At 61.7% G+C, this 26,603-nt stretch overlaps 1 protein-coding gene across 6 annotated transcripts in view; it reads left to right on the top strand.

The window, feature by feature from the left end:
• The window catches only part of CHID1 (chitinase domain containing 1), a 26,036-nt gene extending 1,099 nt beyond the window's left edge, over nt 1-24,937 (top strand). For 2 of the 6 annotated variants that reach the window (XM_073889784.1, XM_073889783.1), the window contains exons 2-13: nt 6,006-6,159; nt 6,675-6,824; nt 7,063-7,195; nt 7,863-7,907; nt 8,373-8,479; nt 8,833-8,894; nt 11,994-12,086; nt 16,587-16,688; nt 17,208-17,363; nt 24,218-24,298; nt 24,540-24,601; nt 24,760-24,937. In XM_073889784.1, coding sequence (XP_073745885.1) covers nt 6,049-6,159; nt 6,675-6,824; nt 7,063-7,195; nt 7,863-7,907; nt 8,373-8,479; nt 8,833-8,894; nt 11,994-12,086; nt 16,587-16,688; nt 17,208-17,363; nt 24,218-24,298; nt 24,540-24,601; nt 24,760-24,890 — 1,233 coding nt within the window. In that variant the 5' untranslated portion in view covers nt 6,006-6,048 and the 3' untranslated portion in view covers nt 24,891-24,937. Of the gene's footprint in view, nt 1-2,756; nt 2,893-5,233; nt 5,256-6,005; nt 6,160-6,674; nt 6,825-7,062; nt 7,196-7,862; nt 7,908-8,372; nt 8,480-8,832; nt 8,895-11,993; nt 12,087-16,586; nt 16,689-17,207; nt 17,364-24,217; nt 24,324-24,539; nt 24,602-24,759 lie in introns of those variants that run through there. The other 4 variants (XM_073889786.1, XR_012377189.1, XM_073889782.1 and 1 more) reach the window with 4 other exon arrangements.
• The last annotated feature ends 1,666 nt before the right edge of the window (nt 24,938-26,603 follow it).

The raw sequence follows: 26,603 nt of genomic DNA, 5'->3' as shown, positions 1-26,603 counted from the left end.
GCGGGTGTCAGCGTGGGGGCCCGCGAGGGAGCGGGTGTGAGTGCGGGTGTGAGTGCGGGGGTGAGTGCGGGGGTGAGTGCGGGTGTCAGCGTGGGGGCCCGCAGAGAGCGGGTGTGAGCGCGGGTGTGAGTGCGGGTGTCAGCGTGGGGGCCCGCGAGAGAGCGGGTGTGAGTGCGGGTGTCAGCGTGGGGGCCTGCGAGACTGCGGGGGTGAGAGTGGAGGTGTGAGAGCCAGTTTGTCCAAGACGGTGTGGGAGTAAGGACCTGAGTGAAGACAGTGAGTGTGACCAACACGCTCAGTGTGACTGAGGTGGGTGTGAGCGTGTGGGGCTGGTGTGAGAATGTGGGTGAGACAGAGAGTGGTGGCCACCCTGTCCCCAGAGGCCAAGCCAGATTGTGCGGCAGGCGGCCCCATGCTTGTTGGGGTGCGCTAGGGTGGACCCCTCTTCATTCGGCCATGTGCCTTGAAAGCTGTAGACCTCCCGTGATGGAGGGTAACTTGTCAGCCCATGCTTCCCACAGAGCTAGGGGACCGTGGGTTGGTGGCAAAACTGGGTCTTGAGCCATCTGTGGCATCCCGTGTCCATCACTCAGTTGAGTTAGTGTAGCACCGTGGCCACACCCTGCAGCTTCTTTGCCTCTGAGCAGGATTTACTCCACTTCCTGTGTCCCAGGGCCTGATGTGTAGCACACGGTCAATAAATGTCACCAGGGCTGTGCTTGTCCTGCCTCTCACGCTGCCTTTCCTTCCCAGAGCGCACCCACTCCTCACCCAGGAATACAGCTGGTTCCAGGATTTGTGCTCACAGGCGAGAATGCCTGTGACTGGCCGTTACACTTTGTGCGGGAGCAGCTGAACTCTGTTAACCAGAAAGTTGGCTCTTGGTCCAGCAGCATGTTGGTGACACACTCAGGGCACATCTGTTAGCGTTTCTCAAACTGCATATTACTGAATAGTGAGACCAATTTGATGGGTAAAAATCAATTTCCTTTTTTTTTTTAATTAAGATTTATCCATTTAGAGAGTGAGCAAAGGAGCACACATGGGAGGAGGGCAGAGGGAAAGAGACAGACTCCTCACTGAGCGCGAAGCCTCTATCTCATGACCTGAGCCGAAAGCAAGAGTCGGATGCTCAAGCCACCCAGGCACCCCTAAAAATCAGTTTCTTAAAAATGAAATAGGAAAATTGTCGGTATATCACAGAGCATGGTTAGCTCTGGTTAGTGGCTTTCACTCGACATATACAGTGCATATGCACACGTGGCGCATACACACATGTACTGGGCTATGATACACTCTAACTGTGGGTCTCAAAAAACATTTGAAAGTTACTGCTGTGACTTGCTGTCCTTTGGTCAACACACTGCTGAAACAATCCTCCCAGGAGCTTGGAGCCCCCGGAATAGTGGGGCTCTCGGTTATTAGAGCAGATCGGAGACCCCTGCCTCCCCAGGTCCCTCTCGGCGACCACAGACATGAAGTGCTCTCTACACACCACACTGTGCGGGGGCTGTGCTGCCTAAAGGAGGTCATTGGTGTGTGTGGAAAAAATGGACATGAGAGCAGGGGCTCTGCAGAGAGCACGATGGGAGAATTTGCCCTCAGGCCCACGGTTCCTATCAGGGAGCCATGGGAGGTGCAGACAAGGGCCTTGCTGCTGCTCAAGCACCCCACATGTCATAGCAGCTCACACACTGTGTCCTCAGCACCACATGTCAGGCATTCGGTGTGGAAGGTTCATGGCCAGTCAGGGAGTAGCCCGGCACTCGTGAGCAACCCTCTCATACCATCGTGCCTCATCCCAGGGCTGGCCACTGGGCACAGTCAGTCAGTGGCAGTGCCAGTCCAGGCCTCGAGCTCAGTCTGGCTCTCTTGGTTGCTCCCTGCACTGTGTACAGAGCCTGGCAGGGTCCATCTCCCTTCCCCCAGGTGAGCCCCATCTCTACCCTTTCCTCTTCCTTCCCCTTAGTGTGAAATCACAGGTCAAGGGGCGGGTGAGCCGTAGGCAGAGGGGTCTCTGGGTGGGTGGGCAGCAGGTGGGGCAACAGGCCATGGACAGAGGGCGAGAAGGCTATTGGGGCACACCCCAGGCCCCTGTGGATTGCTTGAGGACCTCCCTCCTGCTTGGTTTCTCATACCTTCCATCCTCTGTGACCCAGACCTCCACCCTGCAGCTGAGGAGGAGACCGAGGTCATGGAGTGGACCCAGAGGGGCTGGGGTCAAAGGTGGGGGTGCCTGGCCGAGGGGGCCCTCTGTCCCACTCCATGTGGCTCCTGCCAGCAGGTGGGGTTGTCCCTGCACAGCTGTCCTCTTGGCTCTGCAGCCCATGTTTGTTCAGGTGCCTCTCTGGCCTCCTGGTGGCTAGGCCTCCTAGAGTTAGCCCCTCATAGCTTGGCAGCTGCCATCTCAGCCTGCCCGTGTGAGTTCTGTGCCACCTGCCCTCTGCTGTGGCTGAGAGACCCCAAGTCAGAGCTGTGGTCACAAGATGGGAGGAGGCAGGGGCTGTTGTCCTCGATGATCCTCCTGCCAGGAGGTGTCAGGAGAGGGGCTGCTGGGGAGGGGAGGGGGCAGAAGATGGCAATCTGGGCCTGGGTCTTTGTATCCCTCCCCACAGCCCCTTCAGAGTTGCCCGTGCAGCTGTGTCCTTCTGTCCTCCCGTGAAGCCCTTGGGCCAGGCCTTTGTACCTCCCTGCCTCATGGGGAGCGACCTCCAGGGCTCCCCACCCGGGCTTTATTCTCCCATGGCCCCGCACAGGTGTGCTGTGGGAGTATCCAGTGCCTCAGTGTGCAGACTTGCTGCTCTGTGAAGGGAAGCAGCCGGAGAGGAGGGTTTTGGAGGAGATCAGACCAGCTCCTGGCCAGGAGGTCAACGGGGTGGAGGGGATGGAGGGGTGAGTGCTGCGGAAGGCCGGACTCCATCGGCACCTGACGGCGTACCCTGCCTGGCTGGGGCTCTGGCGACCCCAAAGCCTGAGGAAAGGCCACATGCCTGCCTGCGGGGCAGGAGGCTAGGCTGGCTCCCCAGGGCCTGTAGGGTCTCCTCTGGCTCTGCCAGCAAGTGGTTCCTTAGCTGGTCTGGAGGGGGCAGTCCACCGGGGCCGTGAGTCTGTGGACCAACACGTGTGCACACCTTGGAGCCTCGTTAAGGACTACAGCCAGCCTGGGCCTGCTTGTTACTCAGCTGCCCTGAGAGTGAGAGACAAGGAGTCAGCATTGCTGGCGGGGGGAGGGGTGGGGGCAGAGCCTAGAAGAGGACTGCAAGCTCATAAAAGTCCAGTGCAGGAAAGCCAGAAAATACAGCTAAAGCCAAAAAGGTACGGAATGATCAGCAGTCCAGATAGCCTCCTCATTTACTGTTTAGCATCACCCTTTCTGTACTTTCTCTGTAGGTGTGTGTACACATAGGAATTCTTAAATAAAGCTGAGATCCTTTTGCACCGACCGGTGCACTGTGAGCATCATAGTGCCTGTCCATACTCCAGCATATGGAAATGTGTGTTACTCTCCTTCAACAGTACTGTGATGAACCTCCTCATGGGTTCTCCACATAAGTGCAGAAGTCCCCCAAAGTGTAATTTGTGAAAGGAAACACGTGTTGGAAAGTATACTTATGACTAGATTGTCATGCAAAAGATTTTCGCAAATTGAATTCCCAGGAACAGCTTGCGAGAATTGTTGCTGCCCCAAGTCCACACCATTAGCATTGTACCCTGTAGTCCTCACCAACACTGCGCGTCTACTCCTTTAATTGCCAGTGAAGCTGAGGTGCTGTTTCTGGGGCTGAAGGCATCTCTGTGTATTCCAGAGGATCTCTGTGTATTCCAGGGCGCCTCTGTGTATTCCAGGGGATCTCTGTATATTCCAGGGCATCTCTGCCTATTCCAGGAGATCTCTGCATATTCCAGGGCATTTCTGTATATTCCAGAGGGTCTCTGTGTATTCCAGGGCGCCTCTGTATATTCCAGGGGATCTCTGTGTATTTGAGGGTGTCTCTGTGTATTTGAGGGTGTCTCTGTGTATTCCAGGGTGTCTCTGAGTATTCCAGAAGATTTCTGCATATTCCAGGGCGTCTATGCCTATTCCAGGCAATCGCTGTGTATTCCGGGGGATCTCTGTGTATTCCAGGGTATCTCTGTGTATTCCAGGGGATCGCTGTGTATTCCAGGGTGTCTCTGCGTATTCCAGGGGATCTCTGTGTATTCCAAGGGATCTCTGTGTATTCCAGGGCATCTCTGCGTATTCTAGGGGATCTCTGTGTATTCCAGGGTGCCTCTGCGTATTCCAGGGGATCTGTGTGTATTCCAAGGCGTCTCTGCCTATTCCAGGGGATCTCTGCGCATTCCAAGGTGTCTCTGCATATTCCAGGGGATCTCTGCATATTCCAGGGGATCTCTGCATATTCCAAGGCATCTCTGCCTGTTCCAGGGGATCTCTGCGCATTCCAGGGTGTCTCTGCATATGCCGGGGCATCTCTGAGTATTCCAGGGGATCTCTGCCTGTTCCAGGGCATCTCTGTATATTCCAGGTGATCTCTGCATATTCCAGAGTATCTCTTTGTATTCCAGGGGATCTGTGCATATTCCAGGGCGCCTCTGCGTGTTCCAGGACGTCTCTGTGTATTCCAGAGGATCTCTGTGTATTCTACAGGATCTCTGTGTATTCCAGGAGATCTCTGCGTATTCCAGGGGATCTCTATGTATTCCAGGGGATCTCTGTGTATTCCAGGGTGCCTCTGCATATTCCAGGGCGTCTCTGTGTATTCCAGGGTGTTTCTGCCTATTCCAGAGGATCTCTGTGTATTGGATCTCTGCATATTCCAGGGCGTCTCTGCATGTCCCAGGTGATCTCTGTGTATCCCGGGGGGATCTCTGTGTATTTCAGGGTGCCTCTGTGTACCCCAGGGCATCTCTGTGTATTACAGGCATCTCTGCATCTTGGGCGTGTATAACGTGGGGTACTTCTGCATTGTGGGATATCTCTATGTTACAATGAGTCTTTATTACACAGTATATCTATTATGGGGTATCTCTATTATGGGGTATGCCTGGCTTTACAGGGTACCTGTGATAGCATGTCTGTATGGGGCAGCTGTGTGTTAGGGAGTTTGGGGTTTTGTGTACTAAGAGATATGACCATACCTCTTCGTTTTCCTATATTTTTATAGTGGGGCATTTTTTATTGGAGCCTCTTATTCTTGATTTGTAAAAGTTCTTTGCTCATTATGGATAGATAATGGGTAGGAATGCTTTGTGAAGTACGTTCTAATTTTTTTCTGGTTTATTATTTCTTTAAATTTGCTTTTTTGTTTCCTAAATGAAAGTGTCACATTTCTTTTTTTTTTTAAAGATGTTATTTATTTGACAGAGAGAGACAGAGAGAGGGAACACAAGCAGGGGGAGTGGGAGAGGGAGAAGTAGACTCCCCCGCTGAGCAGGGAGCCGGATGTGGGACTTGATCCCAGGACCCTGGGATCATGACCTGAGCCGAAGGCAGACACTTAACGACTGAGCCACCCAGGCGCCCCTGTCACATTTCTATATAATGAATTCCGTTGGCCTGTTCTTCCCTAACTTCCACATTGCTGACGCACTTGGAAGGGCCTTCTCGGCCCTGAGTTTACAGAAGCGGGCACCCGTATTTTCTTCTAGGTCTTTCCATGGTGCTGCTGTTTTACACTTAAGCCTCCAGTAGCCTGGATTTCTTTGGGTTGGTGGGGGGCAGCCACCGTTTTCCTGGATGGCACCCGTGGTCAGGGCAGCCCTGAGGCAGTGGGGGAAGGCTTTCTGACCAGCAGCAGGGAGGCCCCTTTCTGGACATCTGAGGAACAAGGGGCCCAGCAGTGCCAGAGGCTAGTCAGGCCACTAGGGCTGGCCCAGGGTAGGGCTCTGTCTAGGGCCAGTGCCCAGGCCAGTGCCACAAGAACCCAAGCCCTATGAGGTGCTCCGTTTGGCAGAGGGGACACCCTACACTGCTGGTGGTCATGTGTGCCCTGCTCTCTCTACAGCCCCCTGGCCCCCGAGGTTGGACTGCACTGTGATACTCCCACCATGAGGACACTGCTCAGCACGCTCTGGCTTGCTCTGGCCTGCAGCTCTGTTCATACTACTCTGTCAAAGTCAGATGCCAAAAAGGCTGCCTCGAAGACGCTGCTGGAGAAGGTAGGGGTGTTCTGGGGGTTGACCTCTTCCTGCCCCCTGGAGTCATGTGCCAAGGCCTGTCATGCAGTGCTCTGTAAGCCGGGAGGCTGGGGCCTTGGCCTCCTCAGGCAGCTGGCCGGTGTTGCCCAGGGCTCTGGCCAATGGCCTGAGAGGGAGCAGCTTCTGGTGAAGGGGCCACTGGCCCAGATTTCGGCCCTCACCCTGCCTCTGCTTCTTCCCATGGCCATACTCTTGTCCTGCCTTGTGGAGTTCTATGATATTAGCGGTGGTCGAGTGGATCAAACAAGAGACATGCCATGCCTCTGCGCCATTTTTCTGGGATGGGAGAGTGAGTCCTCAGGGACTGTCAGCTCCTCAAGGGTAGGCCTTTCCCTGTGGTCTCCGATCAGCGGCACTGTGTTGATCCCAGGACACAGTGCCTGGCTGATCAGAGCACCGTTGCTGTTCTTCGGGGTCCCGTGTCCTGCCTGTGGACAGCAGGCCTTGACCACTTTGTCCTGTTGCTTTTATTTCAGACACAGTTTTCAGAGAAGCCTGTCCAAGACCGGGGTCTGGTGGTGACCGACCTTAGGGCTGAGGATGTGGTTCTGGAGCATCGTAGCTACTGCTCAGCAAAGGCCCGGGAGAGGCACTTTGCTGGGGACGTCCTGGGCTACGTCACTCCAGTAAGCCAGGCCCTGGGGCAGATAGGGAGGTCCCAAGGGCAAGGTGGCCACTGGGGTCCTCGCCTCCCGGGGTTGCTGCCATGCAGGTACATGGGGAGAGAGGCCTCCGGAAGAATTGACAGCCATCCCGAGGGTTTTCTGGGGACTTGTCCCACACGGCACAGGTGGTCCTCTGGTGTCTCTAGGGCCCTCTGTCCCCAGCTGCAAGTGCACTCACCTGTTCTCCATTTTCTGCCAGTGGAACAGCCATGGCTACAATGTTGCGAAGGTCTTTGGGAGCAAGTTCACGCACATCTCGCCTGTGTGGCTGCAGCTGAAGCGGCGGGGTCGGGAGATGTTTGAGGTCACCGGCCTTCACGACGTGGACCAAGGTTCTCACGTTGCTGCCCATCTGTGCTCGTTCTGAGGGCCCAGAGGGTGTGAGTGCATGTGTGTGAGTGTGAGGGTGGGACTCTGTATGTCTGGGAGTGTGTGTGTAGCTGAGTGTATGTGCACGAGGTGAGACCGTCTGGCATTGGCCCAAACCCTGTCCCTTTGGCAGTTTGTACACAGGGTCCAGGGAGGAGGTGTCCAGGAGGGCCTGGCTATCTTGGCAGCCACCTCTGTGAGCATGCATCCAAGTTCACATAGCCGTCCCCCTTTGGGGTTTGGAGAGAGGGTGTGTTAGCTAGTTGTGGTGTTCTGAGACCTGAAGTCATCCCTCGATGCTGGGAGGGCAGTGTCAGAAGACACAGGCTGGGCAGCACTGGGACCTGGCCCTCAGGCACCCTTTAGCTCCAAGAAACAGTCCTAGCCGCCTTGGAGGCTACTTTTCTCTAGATGTGGCCGATGCCACCACTTTCTCCCCAGTGACCTAGAGGTCTGACCTGCCCTGGCTGCTCTGCAGGGGGAGGAAGAGGAGAAGGGGGCTGGACCCACAGATTCTCTCCTGCTGCCTCCCCTCTGCACATCCATTGCAGGGGCCCCGGCGTTTTCTTCCTTGGGGTGGGCTGGGTCTTCATGTGTCCCCGCATTGACTGGGCTCTCCTTGTCCCACAGGGTGGATGCGGGCAGTCAGGAAGCAGGCCAAGGGCTTACGTGTTGGTAAGTCCACTGGGCCTGGGCTGTCAGGGCACCCAGCCCTTAAGCCACATACTGTGAGGTAGAGGCCCTGGCAGGACTGGGCTGAGAGTGATGCCGGCCCCACCTGCCCAGTCCTGGGAGCTCACAGCTGGCAAGGGTGCTGCCAAAGTAGAGTGGGCTTAGCAGGGGCTGGGGATTGGAGCAAGGGGATAGATGATGGCCGGACAGGAGGAGCCCTGGGGGGTGGGGCCAGCTAGGGACCAATCAGAGTGGAAGTCGTTCCGGCAGGAGCCAGGCGTGAGGAGCGGGCACCCAGAAACTTAGTGTGTGAGGGGGAAAGAGGTCGGCATTACCCAACGCCCCTCCCTTGGCAGGCCATGTGGGCGCTCAGCTATGTGGTCGCTCTGCTGTGGTGGCCAAGGGCTGCCCTGAGGGCGGGGCCAAGTACAGAGGGGTCACAATCCCTGTGTGGGTCTGTTCCCCAAGTGCCCCGACTCCTGTTTGAGGACTGGACTCATGAGGACTTCCGGAATGTCTTAGACAGCGAGGACGAGATAGAAGAGCTTGGCAAGACCGTGGTCCAGGTGGCCAAGGTGAGGCCTGGCACTGCATGGGCTCAGCACAGGCTGCCCTAGGCTTCCTCTTGACCACAGAGGTCCTCTGGGCTGGGAGGCTGCCCTTGGGCGATATCCGGCTGCCCACTGCCCTCCTGGCCCTTCAGGCCCCCAGGGGTTGGGGTTGGAGAGGCACACAAGCGGACGGGACACACGAAGCCAAGCCCCTCTGCTCCTGGCTGCTCTGGGGACCTCCACACTGCACCCTTCAAAGAGGGGCTTCGGGGCCTGCCATGACCTCACTGTGTGGGTGGCAGTGGCTGGCTCTCTGTACCTTCCCACCCCCCACTCCGGGCTCACTGGACCCTCCCCATCTGCCCTGTGCCTTTCAGAGCCAGCACTTGGATGGCTTCGTGGTGGAGGTCTGGAGCCAGCTGCTGAGCCAGAAGCACATGTGAGTGGGCTCTGTGCTCTTCCTGTCCCCCCGGCGTCCTGGAGGGGGTAGAGGAAGGACTGAGGGAGGGCCGTCGCGGGGAGGGCCTTCTTCCCACGGTCTACACCCAGGGACAGGGATGGCCCTGGAAGCAGCCGAGGGCCAGCGTCCGGCTCTGGCTGCACTGTTGCTTTGCCCGCCTGGACGCCTGCGTGGATGGTGAAGGGAATGTGATAAGCATCCCCCAGGAGTGCGCTGGGGGAGACTGGCCCAGGTGGTGACGGCAGGGTCAGGCTTGGACATGAGCAGGAGCCCCTCTGCTGAGAAGAGATCCGCTGACTCTGGCCACCGAGTCGTCTAGGGCAAGAGTCAGCTGCCCAGGCCCGCAGGCTCTGCGTGCTCCCCTCACGGTGGCACCCACCCTGCCTGTGGCCAGAGGGACCAGGCCGGGCGGGAGTGGTCACGTGTTGCCTGCAGCAACCACCACCCACTTCCATCAGGGACATGGGGGTCAGCTCCACGAAGGGCCGAGGGAGTCCCGAGCTGTGCTGCGCAGAGTGTCTCAGGTGTTCGCGTGGCAGAGTGCTGGTGTAGCCCGCACGGTGCCAGGGACAGCAGGAGCTGTCAGCCAGCTACCACTGGCTCTGGAACATCCCCTCCCTTTTCTGCCTGAAGGAGTCCCAGCTCAAAGCCTGAGTCCCTCCGTCCTCGCCCCGCGCCCCCGCTTCTCCGCGCCTGCCTGCCCCAGCAGGGAGCACTGGGCTAGGGCTGCCCCCAGGGCGGCCCCCTTCTGTCCTGCAGCTGCAGGCCACTCTCTGCCCACTCAGAGGCAGTGCCCGAGTACAGGTGGAAGGCATGCTGTTGGCTCTCGTCTGTGCCTGGAGCCAGGCATGCCTGGGGGCTCCTTGCTCAGGTTGGAGGGACAGGCCTGTGTGGGCAGCTGTGGTTCCCACTGCACTTGGGCCCCAGCCCCTAGCCCTAGGAGGGCCATTAGCCCAGTTTCGGCGGGGAGGACGGGTAGAGATAGTGCCAAGTGGAGAGGCTTCCTGTGTTTATCGGGAGCTGGCACAGGGCCAGTGTGCCTGGGGTCCTGGCTCTCGGCCAAGAGACCTTCCTCACTTCTCCTCCCAGGCAACATACCTGGCAAGGTGACCTTCCAGCACCTTCTGGAGGCGGAGCTGGAGACCTTCCCCTGCAGCTTCTCACCAGGCAGCTTCATTCTGCCCCGGCTCGCTGCAGAGGGTGGGCGCCTACCTGAGCCGCAGCCAGGATGTAGCAGGCCCGTGATGAGGGGGCGGCCAGCAGGGCAGTCAGGGGCCAGGTGGAGTGGGGCAGAGAGCAGCCAGGATGACAGGTGGCTCTGGGTACATCGCTACCTGGGAGCCATCTCCCAGGACGGAATGGGCCTGGCAGCAACGAGGCATGATGGAAACATTTCATGAGGCCGTCCCCACCTGTCACTCTCATTGGGGTGTCTGACGAGGTGTCCGAGGGCACCGTTCCTTCTCCAGAGGTCAGCCTGGTAAGGCCATTGTCGGCAGTTGCTGTGGGGCACATGGCCTGCGTGGTGTGGTGGGCACGGTGGCACAGCATCACCTTGACGCCCTGGACGCGGGTCCCCCGGGCCTCCCTCCCACAGAGGTGCACTGGGGAGGAGCAGGTGGTCTGAGCAGTTGCAGCACGCAGGGATGGTGCCCAGCTCTAGTGAGTGGCCCGGTCCCCTCCACACATGCCCAGGGCACACAGGTGACCCCAGGTTCCCAGCTGGTGGGTGCTGCCCCAGAGGCACAAGACCACCCTTCCCCTCTCACAAAGACACAGCCCTGGGGCTGTCCAGAAAGCCAGGACAGCCAGTGCCAGGGGGTGCTGCAGAGTGGATAGGGGCGTGTGCTCCCCAAGGACTTGACTGGAGCCCAGGCCGCCTCCTTGCAGGAGAGGCTCCGCGCGCCAGGGCTCACTCCTGAGCCGCGCTCCAGCAGTCAGTACCCGGCCCACCCTCGTCAAGACAGCCGGGGCCGCACCCTTCTTTTGCACACTTGTGTGGAGTGGGGCCTGGAGGTGGGCACTGGGCCCCATGCCCTGGCCGTGCAAGGGTAGCCAGGACAGCCCTACCATCCATGCTGGTGAGAATCCCAGTGCCTTAGCCCCTCTGATCTGCACTGTGCGTGAGGGGTGGACTCACTGAGCTCTGCAGACTGGGCCCAGGCCAGACTAAACACAGAGCGCAGCTTAGCCACCTGCAGGGCTCCTGGGCACCTGTCACTTGGTGGTCCTTGCTACATGGCATGAGGGGGATAGGGGTGCCTGACAGGTGCTCCCAGGGTGGTGCCTGGAGCCGGGTTAGTCTCCATTCCACTGGGCATACCTGCCACGCCTCTAGGGCCAGAGGAGTCCATGACTCCAGCTTCTCAGTCCCCCACCTGGTGCCCCACTTCCTGTTGAGACATGCCCATGCACAAGTGGAGAGTCACACCTGATGCCCACCTACAGGTGTTCCTTCTGTGTGTCCTAGGGCTGAGGATGCCCCCCTGCCTAGGACTGAGACAGACGGCTGTGTCTGGGTGTCTTCCAGACTGGGAGTGGCCACAGGAGGGGGCTGGGTAGTTGAGGCCAGTGCTTTGGGTACTAGGCTAGGACTCCCCCCACAGCACAAGGCCTGGTTGGTGGAGCTGTCCTCACTATTCTGGTCCTGGGGCATCTCTCAGGTGCTGTGTGGCACCCAATAGGTCAGGTGGTGTTTCGTGGCCTGGGCTGACCCAGCCACCAGCAGGTCAGCATGCTGGGCACATGTAGGTCCTTCTCCACCCCCTGGGCAGGCTGTGTGTCTGGGAGAGTCCAGAGGTGATGGGGTGCTGCCCAAATGCCCCTTTGTTCCCCATGCCATTCTCGGTGACCCTGAGCGAGGAAGGACAGGGACCAGCCAAGTTCTGAGCAGGCCCAGTTTGGGTGGAGGGTGACCCCTGCGGGACCTGCTGGGCTGCCCTGGTGCTCAAGCGTTTGCACGGTGCAGGGCCACACTGGAGCCCTCCAGGGCACAAAGTGCCCATGAAGGGGCACCTGCCCTGTAGCGGGTCTGGGTCGGGCCCCTCGACTTCCTGTTCCTGATTTGGTTCTTTGCAGGGGTCTCATCCACATGCTCACCCACCTGGCTGAGGCCCTGCATCAGGCCCGGCTGCTGGCCATCCTGGTCATCCCACCGGCTGTCACTCCCGGGTAAGTGCCTTGCTTGCTGGGGGCGGGCAGCTCTGTCCCAGTCAGTAGCAGCCCTGGGTGGGTAGATGCCGTGGGAGCTGGGGCTGGGCATCCATGTCAGCCACGGTGGCATTTCCTCGCACATCAGCAGCAGAAGGCTACGCCCTTCCAGCCAAGCGTTGGAAGATGTTAGGAGTTCCTCAGTTTGAGGGGTTGCGTCTTTTAGACACTTCTACTCACTCTCAGCTATAGCCCTGGAGCTTCACCACAACACAGAGCTTTAGGGAATCCACACCTGCCGCATCCTTGGGAGTTCCGGGCTGTGTGGTCACACCACCTTCTTCCCTGGCCTGGCTGCTCACCCTCCCCAGCCCAGTGAGGCAGCCCTTCTGGAACCCAGGGCACAGGGAGGACGAGCAGCCCAGGCCCTAGTTGTTGGAGCCATGTCCCCTCTGCCCAGGGTGTCACCCAGTGCTGGGCACCATGGATGCTCCAGATCTGTTGTGGGGACCAGGGGCAGACCCAAGGTCAGATGGCAGGGCTTTGTTGGGGAGGCGGCCACAGAGGTCTGGGTGGGACCAACTGAGGGCTCTGCTTGGCCTTTGCCAGCCCAGCCCCATGGCCCACAGGTGCACACTGGGCTCCCACCTGCTGCCCTGGGACGAAGCAGCTGGCCCACCCTGTCAAGTGGCAGCAGGATGGGTGGGCCTCTGGGGCCTGTGATGTCCAGCTGTGGTTCCCAGGCTGACGGGCTCACAGAAGCACCAGTTGGCCCACGGAGCCTGCGGGGCACTCCAGCAGTTATGACAGAAGTTCCCTGGGGACAGTGCCTGCCTGGCCTTCATGCCCCACAGTCCCCACCGTGTGCCACCAGAGGCCGTGGACTGTGCTCCCCCATGCCCTTTGCATTACCTGGGCATCAGCCTGCTATCTGAGTTTTCTCCCCACACTCTCAAGGTCCTCAGTCCACTGTGGGTGGGGAGGGTCCCACAGGCCAACACCTCCCTCCTGGAGCAGGGCAGGTGCTGCTCAACCCGGGAGGGAGCCCACCCGGAGCGCCACCTGTCTGTCGTCCTTCATCCCACACATACGGATGTATTTGTGAACACTGGTGAATGTGTGTGGGGTGCGCATGTGTCCTGGGGCTGGCTCCGGTGGGGAGCTGTGCTGCTCCCAGGGCGGGGCCTCTCGTGGCTGCCTGAGGTTGGGGCTGGGACTGGGACTGGAAGAGGAGCTTTTCCTCTGGGAAGGCCAAGGCGTGGACCCTCTAGAGCCTGTGGGTTTGGCCATGGTGCTTGGTGCCCATTTCCTCCCAGTTTTTGTGGGTGGCTTGGGGACCGGGGATGCTTGGCCAGGTTGAGACCCTGTCATCCTTTCTGGTCAGTATCCGTCTGTGGGATGGGTATAGGAGGTGCCCTAAGTGGAGGTAACATCCTCAGAGGCTGGGGGCATCTCCTCAGGCTGAGGGCTGGTGCTGCGCAGTCCCACGGCCAGAGGCAGGGCCGGGGCGCCCACCTGCAGCCCTCTGCACAGAACCTAGCAGCTTCTGGCACATGCATAGGGCGGGGGTGCAGAGGATATGCTGGAGAGTGTGGGAGGGTGCGGGGGCTGGATGCCCCTCAGGTCCACCCCCGGGCCTGGCCTGGAAGGGCAGGTGGACTGCGGTGGGGTGCATCTGTGCCCAGGGGTTCTTACCCCGAGCTCCTGGCACCTAGGCAGGAAGTAGACGGCCCGCCCCTCACCCTGCAGCCACCAAGGGAGGATGCACCCTCGTAAGGCAGCTGAGGTGGATGTCCAGAGGCGGGGGGACCGTGGCCAGTGTGGTCAGGGCTGAGGGTGGGGGCTCTGGGTGTGATGGGCTGTGGGCACGGCCGGGCCAGCCCCTCTTGGCGACCGGGGTGTGGGCCTGGGCTGGGCTGTCCCAGCTGTCCGCCCGCCCAGTGTTTCCCCCGAGGATCTGGCTGGTGGTGCCCCACAGGAGCTCAGTTTACTGACGACATTGACCCCCCCCCCACACACACACACACTCTTGCTAACAGCTCCCCAACAGACAAGCCCGTAAATGCCTCTTGGCATTTTCTGCAGCAGGGCGCAGTCGGGCTCTTTGCTCACCTCAGCACGGCTGTGGCACGGAGGACGATAGCATGCATGCGATGCCTTTTCCTGCTGTGGGCCTGTGTCTGGGGCTCCAGAGGCTGTCAGGGGCTTGGGCCACCAGGCCTGTGGGGAGCAGACGTGGGTGCCCTGATAGAGTACGGTCAGTGACACCTGCCTTGCACACACTGGGGGCCGCCCTGTGGCTGGTGGCAGGGGCCAGTGGCCACGCACAGAGCCTGCACTGACCCCACGGGGGTTGGCCACAAGAGGGCTGGTCAGGGGTAGGACTTGGGGTTTACCACCAATAGGTAGCCGGTCTTGGTGTCTGGGGGAAGATAGAGGGGTGCAGCGTCAAGCTACAAGCATGTGGCCACGGAACTAGGGAGATGGGACAGGACCCTCTCTGGGGAAGAGACCAGTCGGCACCATGAGAGATGGGGTCCCCAGCAGGTGGGGTGACCGGCAGTGGGGCTCAGCCCCAGACATGGCAGCCGGTCAGGGTGATGGATGAGGGAGGCGTCCACCATGTGGGGGTGAAGCAGGAGGGGCTGAGGATGGAGGTTTGGGAGTCCTGGGGAGGGCAGAGGCCCTGGAGGCACGCAGGCTGGCAGCAGTGGGTTCTCAGAGTAGAGGGGCCTGCGTGGCTGCCAGCCTTCTAGAAAGGAGGGATGCCCACGGCTGGAGAGAAGGTGACTCAGCCAGAAGCATCCGGCAGACCAGGGCCATCCCAGCAGGAGGGGTGTGGGAGCCCGGCTTGTTGCAGGAGGCTGGTGCCCGTGTGGAGGATGGGCCCAGAAGAGCTGGATGCCCCAGGAAGGGTGTGCTGAGCACAGGGGAGGGTGGGATTGTAGCATAGGCTCCACAAAGCGGAAACCGCCTCTGACAGGGCAGCCCCTGAAATTCGCAAAGGAGGAGAGGCTCAGGGAGTCGTGCCTGACTTGAGCCTGGTCCAGACTTCTCCAGCAGTCCTCCCTAAACTGGGACTTCTCAGGGCAGGGTATTAACGGGAGAAGGGCCTCCCCGACCCCCATGGCCCTCATCAGGAGTGTCTGCTCTGAGCACCAGCGGGCCTGGAGAAGGCAGGCCTTCTGCCTCATGGAGCGGGTTTGCTAGTGGGCCTCCTGGGGACCTCCCCCCAGCTCATTTCCTGCTGCCCCATGCCTGCCAGAATCCTGCCCCCAGCTGGCCTTTCCTTCACACCTGGTCCTGGCCCCTCCAGGACCCTGGCTGGGGTCCCCTCTCCCAGTTGAGCAGGGAAGGTTTCTGGCACCAAATGCTCTGCGGAAACCACCGGGCACTGCAGGGACCAAGACATGGGACTAAGGGGTGCCCCCCCCCCACTAGACCGCCTCACTGCCGCCCACACCCTGCCTCCCCTCCTGAGCCACTGAGTCCGGCAATGGCAGGCCTAGGTGTCTGGGTTCTTAAGCGAATGTCCCACCTGGAGATGGGTGAGCCTTTGAAATGGGAAGCATTTTCCCAGAGCCCGCGTACCCACTGTTCTTGTGCTTCCCCAGGGCTGAGGCCTGGAGGGTACGAGACGTGTACCCACAAGCCACCTGTGGCCCATCTTCTTTCTACTGGGGCCTGGCATCTTCCGGCCCACTCCGGGGGGTTGTCCCCATCAGGGAGTATGGGGACTCCCTGTCCTGGCCCAGCAAAACATCTGCCCCCAGATGTGTCCCTGAGCACCCCATTGTGTCTGATGCTCCTCATTGAGGCCATTGTCTGCTGGCACTGCTTATCTTCAGGTCTTGTGGGTGCCACGTTTCTCTGCGGGGCCTGGGCCTGGCATCCTGCCTGCTCCCCCCAAAGGCAGCTGGAGAGGCTCTGCTCTGGGCTTGAGTGGGGCTGCCCTGACACAGAGTATCTCAGGGTCACCTGGGTCCCATGGAATGGATGACCGTCTCTGAGGTCCCTGCAGTGGGACACACTTGCCCAGGGTTTCCGGGGTGCAGGCTAAGAAGAGGGGTCCTGTCTCTACTCACGATGTGGAGAGTCCCCCTGGGGATCTGGCAGTCTTGGGGGCTGCTGCAGGCAGAGCAGACAGGCTAGCAGGCAGACCACCTGGGCGGAGCTGGGCTGCTCTCGCCCTCGGATGCATGGTGGGGAGGGCTGGGACACAGAAATGAGCCTTTGCTTGACCGCCAACATTGGGCTCCATCTGCTGGCCTTCTCAGCCCATCCCTGCTCTTGGAATGTGGCCCTGACTTAGCCGCGGGCTGTGCCCTGTAACCGAGTGACCAGTTACTTTCCAGGGAAAGTGACCTGCAGCCCTCCCAGAGCGGAGGGAGGGAGGGGCATGGTCTGGGTGCCCCCACAGCCAGCGTGCTGGGTCCTCAGGTGGACTCGGGTGCCAGCTGGGGACGGGGCTGGCCAGGCTGTGCGAGACGGGTAGTGGTGGACATGTGTATCTTGTTGCAGGACTGACCAGCTGGGCATGTTCACACACAAGGAGTTTGAGCAGCTGGCCCCCGTGCTGGACGGCTTCAGCCTCATGACCTACGACTACCCCACAGCACAGCAGTGAGTGTGGGCGCCAAGGGCCTAGCGGGTTCCACGACCTGGCACAGAGATGCTTGCCTCCTCTGGGGCCCGAACCCCGGACAGGCAGAGGGGCAAGGCCTGGTTTGCCACCAGCATGCTTGGGGCCACACTGCTGTCAGCACTTGGTTCCAGGGACATGGGGGGCCTGGCCCACAATTGCCCCTGCATTGGGCAGCCTTCACATTTCCGGGGCGGTTGACGGAGGGCAGAGGACAGCCCTCGTGGGAACACCGTCCTGGGGTGTCCATCCCTGCCAGCATAGTGGCCGCTGACCCTGGGCCCGCCGTGTTGCCAACGAGAAGGTGCCCCTGTGGGCGGGGCCGCAGCCCCACTCACTGCTGCCTCTGTCCACCGCAGAGGCCCGGGTCCAGCTAGAAGGCACGCGGGAGGCCTGTGTCTGCTGCCCTCCCTTCCCCCCGCCACAGCCTGAGGTGCCCAGAGTGCGTGGCCTGAGGCCTCTGCCTACTGCTGAAACCCTCTCCTCCCTCCCCCCCTCAGGCCTGGCCCCAATGCACCATTGTCCTGGGTTCGAGCCTGCGTCCAGGTCCTGGACCCCAAGTCCAAGTGGCGCAGCAAGATCCTCCTGGGCCTCAACCTCTACGGCATGGACTATGCAGCCTCCAGGGATGCGCGTGAGCCCGTCATTGGGGCCAGGTGAGCCCAGGGCTCCCCACCATGCAGCGCGGCCCCCTCTGCTGTCCTGCATCCCAGGCCCTCGTTGCCAGGGGTCTGCGAGTCTCCTGGAGGTGGTGGCTGAGAGCTGGGGAGGGGCTGGGCAGGGCTGAGCCTCTCAGGTCGGGGGACGGGACACCCCTTGAAGTTCCGCCCCGTCCACAGGCGTGCAGACCGCCTTCCCAGCACGAGTGGCACGGAAGCCTCATTTGGCGTTGATTTTTTGAAAGATATTTTTGCTGAGTGTGTGATCCTGGGTTTTCCTGTGTCCATCTTTCTGCTGTGACCTGTCCGTCGGGACAGTGCCCAGCGCAGTGTTGGTTCAGGCATCCCTTCATGTGGTTTTCTGTATGTGTTTTGCACTTGGTTTTCATTGAGCTTTTGGGACCCGTGTGTTTATACTTTTCATGAAATTTGGAACAATTTTGGCCAGTTTCTTTAAACGTTTTTTCTGCCCCTTTCTTTCTCTTCCCCTTCAGGCCCTCAGATACGTGTGTCAGGTCGGTGGACTTGTCCCCGCCCCCTGATACTTGTGTCGTTTTCTCTCTCGCTCGGTTTTCATTGGCTTCTTTGCCCGTGCCTCGCGTGCTGTCCCCTCCCCACCTTTCCTGCTCTCGTCCAGAAGTTTGTGTCGCGTGTCCTCCACATCTCCTGCTCTTCGCACGTGTGGGCTCAGCTGCGACAGCTGCGCCCCGAGTCAGGCCCGTCCTGGGTCCGGTCAGCCGGCGGCTCTCCTCCTGTGCTCCTGTCTGGCTGGAGCTCTGCAGAGCTGTGTGTGTCCTTTGTTCTCATCAGGAGCTGCTGGCCTTCCCTGGACAGCAGCTCGCACCCCGGGACTGAGCAGGGGGGGATGTGACCCCCTTCCTAGGCTTGACTGTCCTCTCGTGGAGGGAGGAGACATCTGGTTGGACGCCAGATGTTGTGAATTTTGCCTTATTGGGCACTGGGTGTTTTGGCAATCCTGAATCTTCTCAACCTTCGGTTGGGGTGTCTGGAAACCGTGTGAGCCAGCCGCTCTTCTAGAGACCTGTCCTGTCGGTGGAGATTGGGTTCAGATGCTGTGACCTGGGTGCGCGCCTGTTGCAGCCTGCCGTCCTTGCAGGGGTGGTGTCTGCGGGTGACCTGCAGGCCTGCCTCTGCCAGGGACACTGTGTCAGCCTAGGCAGGGGGGTGGGTGTTGAGTGCCTGCTGCTGCCAGGCCTGTCCGTACCTGTCATCTGTGGTGACCCCCTCCAGCTGTGCCATGGTGGGGGGACAGAAGCTGCTTGGTTGGCCCTTGGCTGGACTCGAGGGTTCTGAGGGGCTGCTACCAGCCACCTACCCAGAGGGGTGGGGGGCTTCCTTGTTTCCTCCAGGCCCCTCCTGCTCCGAGGGCTGGGCCACCAGGACAAGGGAGAATGCCCATGAGGGGCCACGACCACCTCTCACCTCGGCTGTCCTTGGGTTGGGCCCCTCCGTGGGTGGCACATCAGGATCTGCCGTGCTCTGGGGTGGGGATGGGCAGGTGGTGGCCCCTCCAGGACCACATCCCATGTCTGCACAGCCGATGCTGGGGTCTGCTGCAGGCACCCGTCGCCTGGCCCCTGGCACTGGGCACACTCTGTGTCTCTGAACCAGGGCCTGCCCCTCTCTGCTGGGAAGTGGCGTGGACGTGGCATAGACAGCAGGAGCTGGGGCAGGGAGGCCAAGGAGTGGCTCCCCAGCTCCCGGGGGGTTGAGATGGTGCCTGGTCGGTTGCTGGGGCGCTGCCCCGTCTCCCTGCAGCAGCCTGGGGTTCTCGGTACCTGGCCACCCCATCCCCGAGAGCTCCCCCTTCCTGTTTCCCTGTCCTTCTGGCCAGGGCTGTTCTGTGCTCCTCGCACGCTGCCCCTTCCCCACCGCAGCCCCTCTCTGACGGGATTGCTGAGAAAGTTCTGGAAGTATTGCTGGTGCCCCTGTTCTGCCCCTGTCCCTGACCAGGTGCCCGGCTCAAGGAAACAGTGCGCAGAGCCGCGTCCAGAGCTTGGGCTCCCAGCACCAGCCCCAGGCCTCCCAGCACCAGCCCCAGGCCTTTAGGGAGCCTCGCCATGTGTCTGCTGACCAGTCAGCTGGGAGTAGGAGCATACTTGTGTAAGGCCAGAGGGCCCCAGTGCCCCCTACCCACCTGCCTCTACTCCAGCCTCAGGCTCTGCTGGCCTGGACCTGTGGGGGCCAGGAGATGTTAGCCCTGTGGTGCTCAGGCAGCCTGCACTCCTTACAGACACCGCAGATGCTCACCGTCCCCCGGTCCCAGAGACTGGAAGCCCAGGATGCAGGCGGGGACAGAGCGGGGTCCCCTGAGGCCTCTCTCCTCGTGTGTGGACGGCCCTGCTCTCCCTGGGTCCTCACGGGGTCGTCCCTCCGTGCGGGTCTGTGTCCTGATTCCGTCTTCCTGTATGGACCCCGGTCACTCGGGATCAGGGCCCATGCCAGTGACCCCGTGTTACCTCCAGCACCTCTGTGAAGGCCCCATCTCCAGATGCGGCCACATCTTGGGGTGCTGGGGGCCAGGCCTCCAGCATAGGAATCTGGGGGACACAGTTCATCTCTGCCACCACCTCAGGGGTGGAGAGTTACTGTTCATACGCTCCATGTGGGCCCACAGCAGCACGTGGAGTGCGTTCTCGGGCTTATTAGCCCCAGCCTGGCAGTGCACCCCGCACGCGACCAGCCCAGGTCACACGATGGAAGGCACCACACGGCCTTCACTGGCCGCCAGCGTCTGGCCCCTGACTGTTGGAGGCGGGGAGACACAGCCGCGATTATGATGGTGTGTGTGGGTATGCGTGCCCCCGCACGCCACCTGTCCTCAGACGCGGGGGCTTCTGGCTGTCCCCCCACCCTGCTCCCCACCTTCTTCTGAGGTGTCCCCCCTGCCAGGCTGCTGGCCTCCGCCTCCCCACCAGCCGCGCCCCGCTGATAGCTGCGGGCGGGAGGCCGAGGAGGGGGGCGGCATGGCTGCGGCCTGCCTGAGGGCAGGGGTTGGTTGGAGAGTGGTCTGTGGGCCCAGGGGGTATGGCTGTGTGTCAGGGAGGAGCACTTGCCACCCTGCCCGGTCCTCTGCCTGACCCTGGCGGGAGCAGGTGACAGCTCGGCGGGGCCTCCCCTGGGTCAGAGCGGGCACAGTGCTGCGGCTCACGCACCTCAAGGGCATGTGGAGGCCTGCCTGGTGGGTGTGTCCTGCAGAGGGGCCGAGGGCCTTGGGCAGGGGTGGCAGGGCTGCGGCGGGCAGGCAGGGTCAGTACTACAGCCTAGAGGCACCAGGTGCTGACCGGCCTGAGGATTTTGAGGCAGGCGAGGGGTCCCATCTGCTTCTGGGGAGGGCTGTGGTGTAGGGCTGCCCCAGAGTCACCCCCACCCCAGGCCTCCTCCCGCCTCGCTGTAGAATGGGGCCAGGCCAGAGACTCTGGTCCTGATGGTGGCCCCCGGCACGCTCCTCGTCCCCCCGCGTCCCCCCCACATTCCCCGGGCGATCGCGGGCTGTGGGACCAAAGGGACTGACGGCACAGACCCCGCCGTCATGCTTTGTGTGCCTGGGCCGTGGGATCGGGTGGGTGAGGGTGCCCTTGGCCCCCAGGGATGCTTGAGGAAAGGAGCAGGTGCCCGCCTCCTGCCTGGCTTTCCCCTCCCTTGGCGGTCCCCCTCCGGATCCTGGTAGGCTGGGGGCCACACCCTCCTCGGTGGGCAGAAGAGGCCATGCTCCTGGCCGTGGTGTGTGGGTGCCCACTGTCCAGGGCTGGGGCACCTGGGGGGCTGGCTTCTGAGCCCTGTGAGGAGCCCCAGGAAGGGCTTCTGACTGGCCCAGTGGCAGGCTGCCGTTCCAACGAGGGATCCTTGAGCCTCAAGCCCCAGACGAGTTGTGGAGGGGCAGACATGCGGCCCTCAGTGTGGTCACTCCCCACAGGCCCCCACGTAGTCGGATTCACATTTAGGAGACCTTTGCCAAAGTAGGGTCTCAAGCAGAGCACGGTTCCCGGCACAGCACCTTCCCTGGCGTTCGCATCACAGTGAGCTAGCCCCGTGGAGGGGCCCACGGGGCTGATGGGGATCAGGAGGGACATCTCCTCCCTCCACGAGAGGGCAGTCGAGCCTAGGAAGGGGGTCACATCCCCCCCACGGTCCTGGGGTGCGAGCTGCTGTCTTTCCTGATGAGAACAAAGGACACACACAGAGTGGGGTGATGGGCGCTGGGCTGTGTGCCAGCATGACCCCCCAGTGTGGCCTGAGCACCCTCCCCCACCTGGCATGAGCCCTCCCACACCAGAGTGCCTCCCCACCCCTGTAACACCAACTGGGAGGCACCCCTCAGGCCCTGAGAGGTCTCACTCCACCTCCGGCCTGATTCTTCCAGGCAGACCTCCTGGCCTGCAGAGGAGGCCTGACATGTGTGCCCCTCCCAGGGCCACATCTCTTTGATCCGTGAGCCAGACGGAGGAGCTCAGCAAGGCTGTAGATTGATGCCTTTGTTTGTGGGGTGGGCTCCAGTCCAGCACCCTAGAAACACAGTTCACCGGGATGCACACCCTCGCCAGCCCCCCCAGGAACCTGCGATGGTGGACCCTGTTCCCCATGCAGCTGACAATGGGCCAAGCATGGGGTGCTGGGGAGCCCCACAGTCACTCAGGCTCGCCAGCTTTCACTCCGACAGAAGCCCAAGCAGCCTGTTCCAGGGCCGTCTGCCGTGCCTGTCTTGGCCTCTCCGACGATGAGCCCTGGGCCCTTTGTGGCAGGTGTCCCAGGGAGTGTGGGATCAGCCGCCTCACCATCTGCTCGGCCCCAGACAGAGCCAGGAGCCCGTGGCGGGGGCAGGAGGCCAGCTCCCTCAGGCCTGGCACGTGGTTTCCCGGCCTCTGCCGGCCAGGCCTGGGTTCTGTGGCTGCCAAGGGGGCCTGGAGGGGGCCGTGCTCTGCAGTGCCTGAGTTTCCCTCCCAACTTACTAGTCTCTGTTGGCCGTCCCTGGACAACACATGGACCTGTCATGGCTGTGGCCAGGCTCCTCTGTGTGGCCTGGTCAGTCTCCAACTCTGGGGATCCTGGGCAGCTATGAAACCCCCAGGAGGTGGTGTGGGTCTAGGTGCTGATCTGTAGGGCCCCATGCCTTCAAAGTCCTGCTTCGCTGGCAAGCCAGGATGTTCCCCAGGGCCTGGCCTGGCCCTACAATATCCCCAGCACCAACCCAGGTGGGCACCTGTTCTTCTGAACCTTTGGGGCCTGCAGCCCCCACCCTGTGAGGCCTTTCCTGCCAGCGCCGCTATGTTGTGCCCCGTCTCACTCCAGCAGGCCCTGGGAGGCCTTCCTGGGCTGCTTCTCAGGGCCGACTTCCTGTCCAGCTCTGCGCCTTGGTCTTTGTCCTTCTTTTGCTGGGTCCTGCCTCCAAGCACCCTGCTCTTGTCTCAGCCCCGGGCCTCCTTGAGTGCCTTGCTTGGCTTTAGGGCACCCTTTGTCACGGCTCGGCTCTCCGGGTGCCTTCTGCTGTGGTTGTTGTGTTCTGCCCATGAAAGGTAGCCCTGGGGGGGGGGCCGCTGCCTGCAGGCCAGGGTCCTCATGTCACCCGAGAAGCAACTGGCCCAGCACCTGCTGGACTCAGAGCGGGGGCCTACATCAGAGAGACCCTGCTCTGCCCACCCCCAGCCTGAGAAGACTGTCGCAGGGCCATCGGGGAAGCCGGGTCAGGGGGCCGCTCCGAGGGGGCTATCGGTTGGCAGGGGGTGGGGCACGGTGGCTCTGGCTGCAGCCGGAACAGCAACAAGGAGAGGCCACTGGGCATGTGGTCCCACCCTTTGTGTTTGTCAGGCCCCAGGCCCCCTTGCCAGTGGGAGGTCAGGGGTGTGGGCTGGCAGGGACCCCTCCCGAGGTTGGGGCAGCTCGGCAGCAGTCCAGCATGGGTGGCTTAGACTCGACCCAGCCCCTCGCGTGTCTCTAGTCTCGGGGTGGGGGTCCCGGCGTAGCGTGCAGGGAGACCTCAGGCCCCGCCACGGAAGGTGAGAAGCCACAGGCTAGTTTCCTTTGGAGTAGGGGGGCCCCTGCGCTCCTCCCGCCCTCCTTGGGGTCCTCCCTGCCTGGCTGTGGTGGGTCCTGCACACATGCACCCTGATTGTGTCTGGCCTTCCCGGAACCCTCCAATCTGAGGCCTTGTCACTTTTGGGGGAGGCGTCCTTCACACCCCACAAACTCAGCGTGGCCAAGCCTGCCGTGCAGGGCGTTCTATGCATTCAGTTGTGCAGCCAGCACCTCAAATTCCACATTTTCCTCACCCAAAAAGAAACCCTGGACCCTCTTGGCAGCCCCCACCTCCCCGGGTGACCAGTGACCGCTGAGCCACATGCTCTGAGTTTGCCCCTCCTGTGACACTCAGCAGTCCCCATGAGCACCTGCTCTGCCTCCGAATGCACGTGCCCTCACTCCGTCCACGTGGACACTCGTGGGGCAGAGAGGACACAGCAGGAGGCCTGGTCGGGACACCCAACCTTGGTGCCGTCCCACACTCAGCTGCACAGTCCACAGGTGCCGCCGGGGCCACTGCCCCAGTCTCAGGGGCCATCTGTCAGCATCTGTCCTTCCCCTACCCCTGAGGGAGGACACGAGCCCTCAGCCCACATGGGCCCAGGGCTGAGGGTCCCAGGCCCCGTGCTATGCTCCCTTGTCCAGGGTGCACACGTGACCCTCCCACAGCCGGGCGTGCTGCGGGCACTGCCTACACCGGGGGGGGGGTGGCCCCCCGAGTCCCGCTGCCCTGCCTGTGACAGCCTCAGGTGCCGTGCCCCTCCAGGTGTTCGGGCGGTCTCGGGGATCCTACACCCATGCCCGGCCTCCCGCAGGTACATCCAGATGCTGAAGGACCACAGGCCCCGGATCGTGTGGGACAGCCAGGCAGCAGAGCATTTCTTCGAGTACAAGAAGTGAGTGTCCAGGAGGAAGCCCTAGGTGAGGGGTGTGCCTGCCCAGGCTGGCCAAGGGCCCCCCGGGCCACCAGCTCAAGCACCGCCCCTGAGGGCTGGGCCAGCCCAAGGAGTGGGACCCATGGAGGGCCCTTTCCAACAGGATGGAGACCTCTGCTGGAAGGGGAGGCGGGGCCGGCACGCCCTTCCATTTGTGGGGGGGGGGGGGCCGGGAGAAGCAGAGGCTGGGAGGAGGCAGAAGGCCTCATCATGTTTTGCAGAAGCCGCGGTGGGAGGCACATGGTCTTCTACCCAACTCTGAAGGTATGTGTGGGCCAGCCTTGATGCTGGGGGTGGGGGCAGCAGGTACAACCCCTCCCCACAAGGACCCTTGTCCTCAGTGAGGCCCTGGTGAGCAGTGTCGGCACTGGGGCTGCCCCAGCGGTGAGAGGTGGGGCTAACGCCTGCCCGTGGGCCCGCAGTCTGTGCAGGTGCGGCTGGAGCTGGCCCGGGAGCTGGGCGTCGGAGTGTCCATGTGGGAGCTGGGCCAGGGCCTGGATTACTTCTACGACCTGCTCTAGGCCTGGCTGCGAGCGGATGTGTGCTTTCCTGAGCGATGGAGTAACCAGTTCACGTGTGAAATACAGACTCTTCTCTGTTTTCCGTTCAGTTTCTGCTGCAGTCCTCGAGGTGGCCGAGGGGTCCTGGGAGCCAGGCCTCCTCACCAGTGATGTGGGGTGGGGCCGACCTGGCCAGGTTGCCCAGACGACGCAGGCCCCTGCCGCCTGGCGGGGTAGGGGCAGGACCGGGCTCTCTCCCCTCCCCTGTCAACCCTGGGGCTGTGCCGAGGGGCCTCGGCCTCTCACTGCCCATGCTGGCCCGGCCTGCCCAGCGAGGGGGTGGGGGCCACTGTACAAAGCCCGACTCAGAGAAGCTGTTCCTGTCCCGCAGAAGGAACCCTGCGAGCCCGTGGGTGCCAGTGGGCTGGGTGGTCGGGTTCTGCCCACGGGCATAGCCAGGCTCCCGGGATGAAACATCAGGAGAGACTCTGGTGCATCTTAATGAATGAGTAGCCAAAGACAGCTGGCCCCCTTCCCCCAGGCTTTTGGCCAGAAGGGCTGCCGGCCCCCACTCCCAGCCACTGAGCTCCGTAGGCCTGCAGGCTGTGAGCAGCAGAGCCCCTCGGTAAGCACGCCAGTCCAGGGCCTGGTGCTGTCCGCGGAGCCAGCCCCAAATGACTGCTCAGCTCCTGTGTGTGAGCTTGGGGCCCTGCCCAAAGCACTTGGGCTTCCACGCTGCAAGTCCTGGGGTGGAGGCTATGCTCCCTGCTCTCCTGCTGTGGGACATGAAGCGGGAAGGGCTCCGAGGGGCAGGGCCCGCTAGTGCCCTGTTGGAGCGGCCCCACGGAAGAACCCCGCTGTTCTGAGGGGGACAGGCCCTGCCAGCCACCCCCTCTCCCAAAGCCGCAGTCTTGCTCTTGGGGGTGGGTGGGCGGGACGGCCTGCTGGCGTGGGTGAGGAGTCTGGGCCTGAATAGAAGGACAGAGAGGGGGTGTGGGGTGAAGCAGAGCCGTCACAAGAAGTCCGAGTGCGCAGCCACTATGGACGCGTGTGTGCACGCTCAGCACGTGTGTGCACGTGTTTGTGTGTATGCCTGTTTGCTTGTGGGTTGGCATGTGGGGCCACAGCACGGGGTTCCCCCAGCCCCACACCGGCCACCCTGGCAGTGGGCAGGAGCGGAGGATGGAGCTGTAGGCACAGGCCAGCACGCCTCTTGTCCCAGCTTCAGAGGCTGGGGCAGGAAGGGAGCCAGGAGCCCTAGCACCAGGGCTGGGGTGCTGGGCTCTAGTGCATCTGGAAGTCTGTTTAGGAGTTGGGGTGCTCACAGTATGAGTCGGTGTTAGATGGGGAGCCGAGCAGGTGACAGATGCTGGGTGTGCATGGGAAGGTGGGACCAGCAAAAGGGGGTGGGGGCTGGGAGGGTGGTCAGACGCCCTGGTCAGACGCCCGGGGGCACTCACACTGAGGACAGTGAGCCTGGGAAGCAAGCAGAGGCAACAGGTGGGGGTCTGTACTCAAGGGCAGGGACCCTGGTGGACCAGGGCACAAAAGCCGCTCGAGGGCCATGGTGGAAGTTGAGTCAGGGCTGGACTCTGAGGGGTCACATAGGAGGCTGTGGGCGGAAAGGGTCCCAGGTCTGCAAGCCGTTCCCATGGGTCCAGTGAGAGCTTGCACGTCGGGTACATGGAGCGCCAAGCCTGGGGCAGGTCTGTCTTTGGTCACACATGCTTGGAGAAGAGCACGAATTGGGGGGCCCGGGTCCTAGC

The sequence above is a fragment of the Callorhinus ursinus genome, unplaced genomic scaffold, assembly GCF_003265705.2.
Source record: "Callorhinus ursinus isolate GAN/ISIS: 27379988/994484 unplaced genomic scaffold, GSC_fseal_2.0 scaffold118, whole genome shotgun sequence".
Taxonomy (NCBI): Eukaryota; Metazoa; Chordata; class Mammalia; order Carnivora; family Otariidae; genus Callorhinus; species Callorhinus ursinus.
The sequence above is the reverse complement of the archived record's forward strand: the minus strand, read 5'-3'. Positions and strand labels throughout refer to the sequence as shown.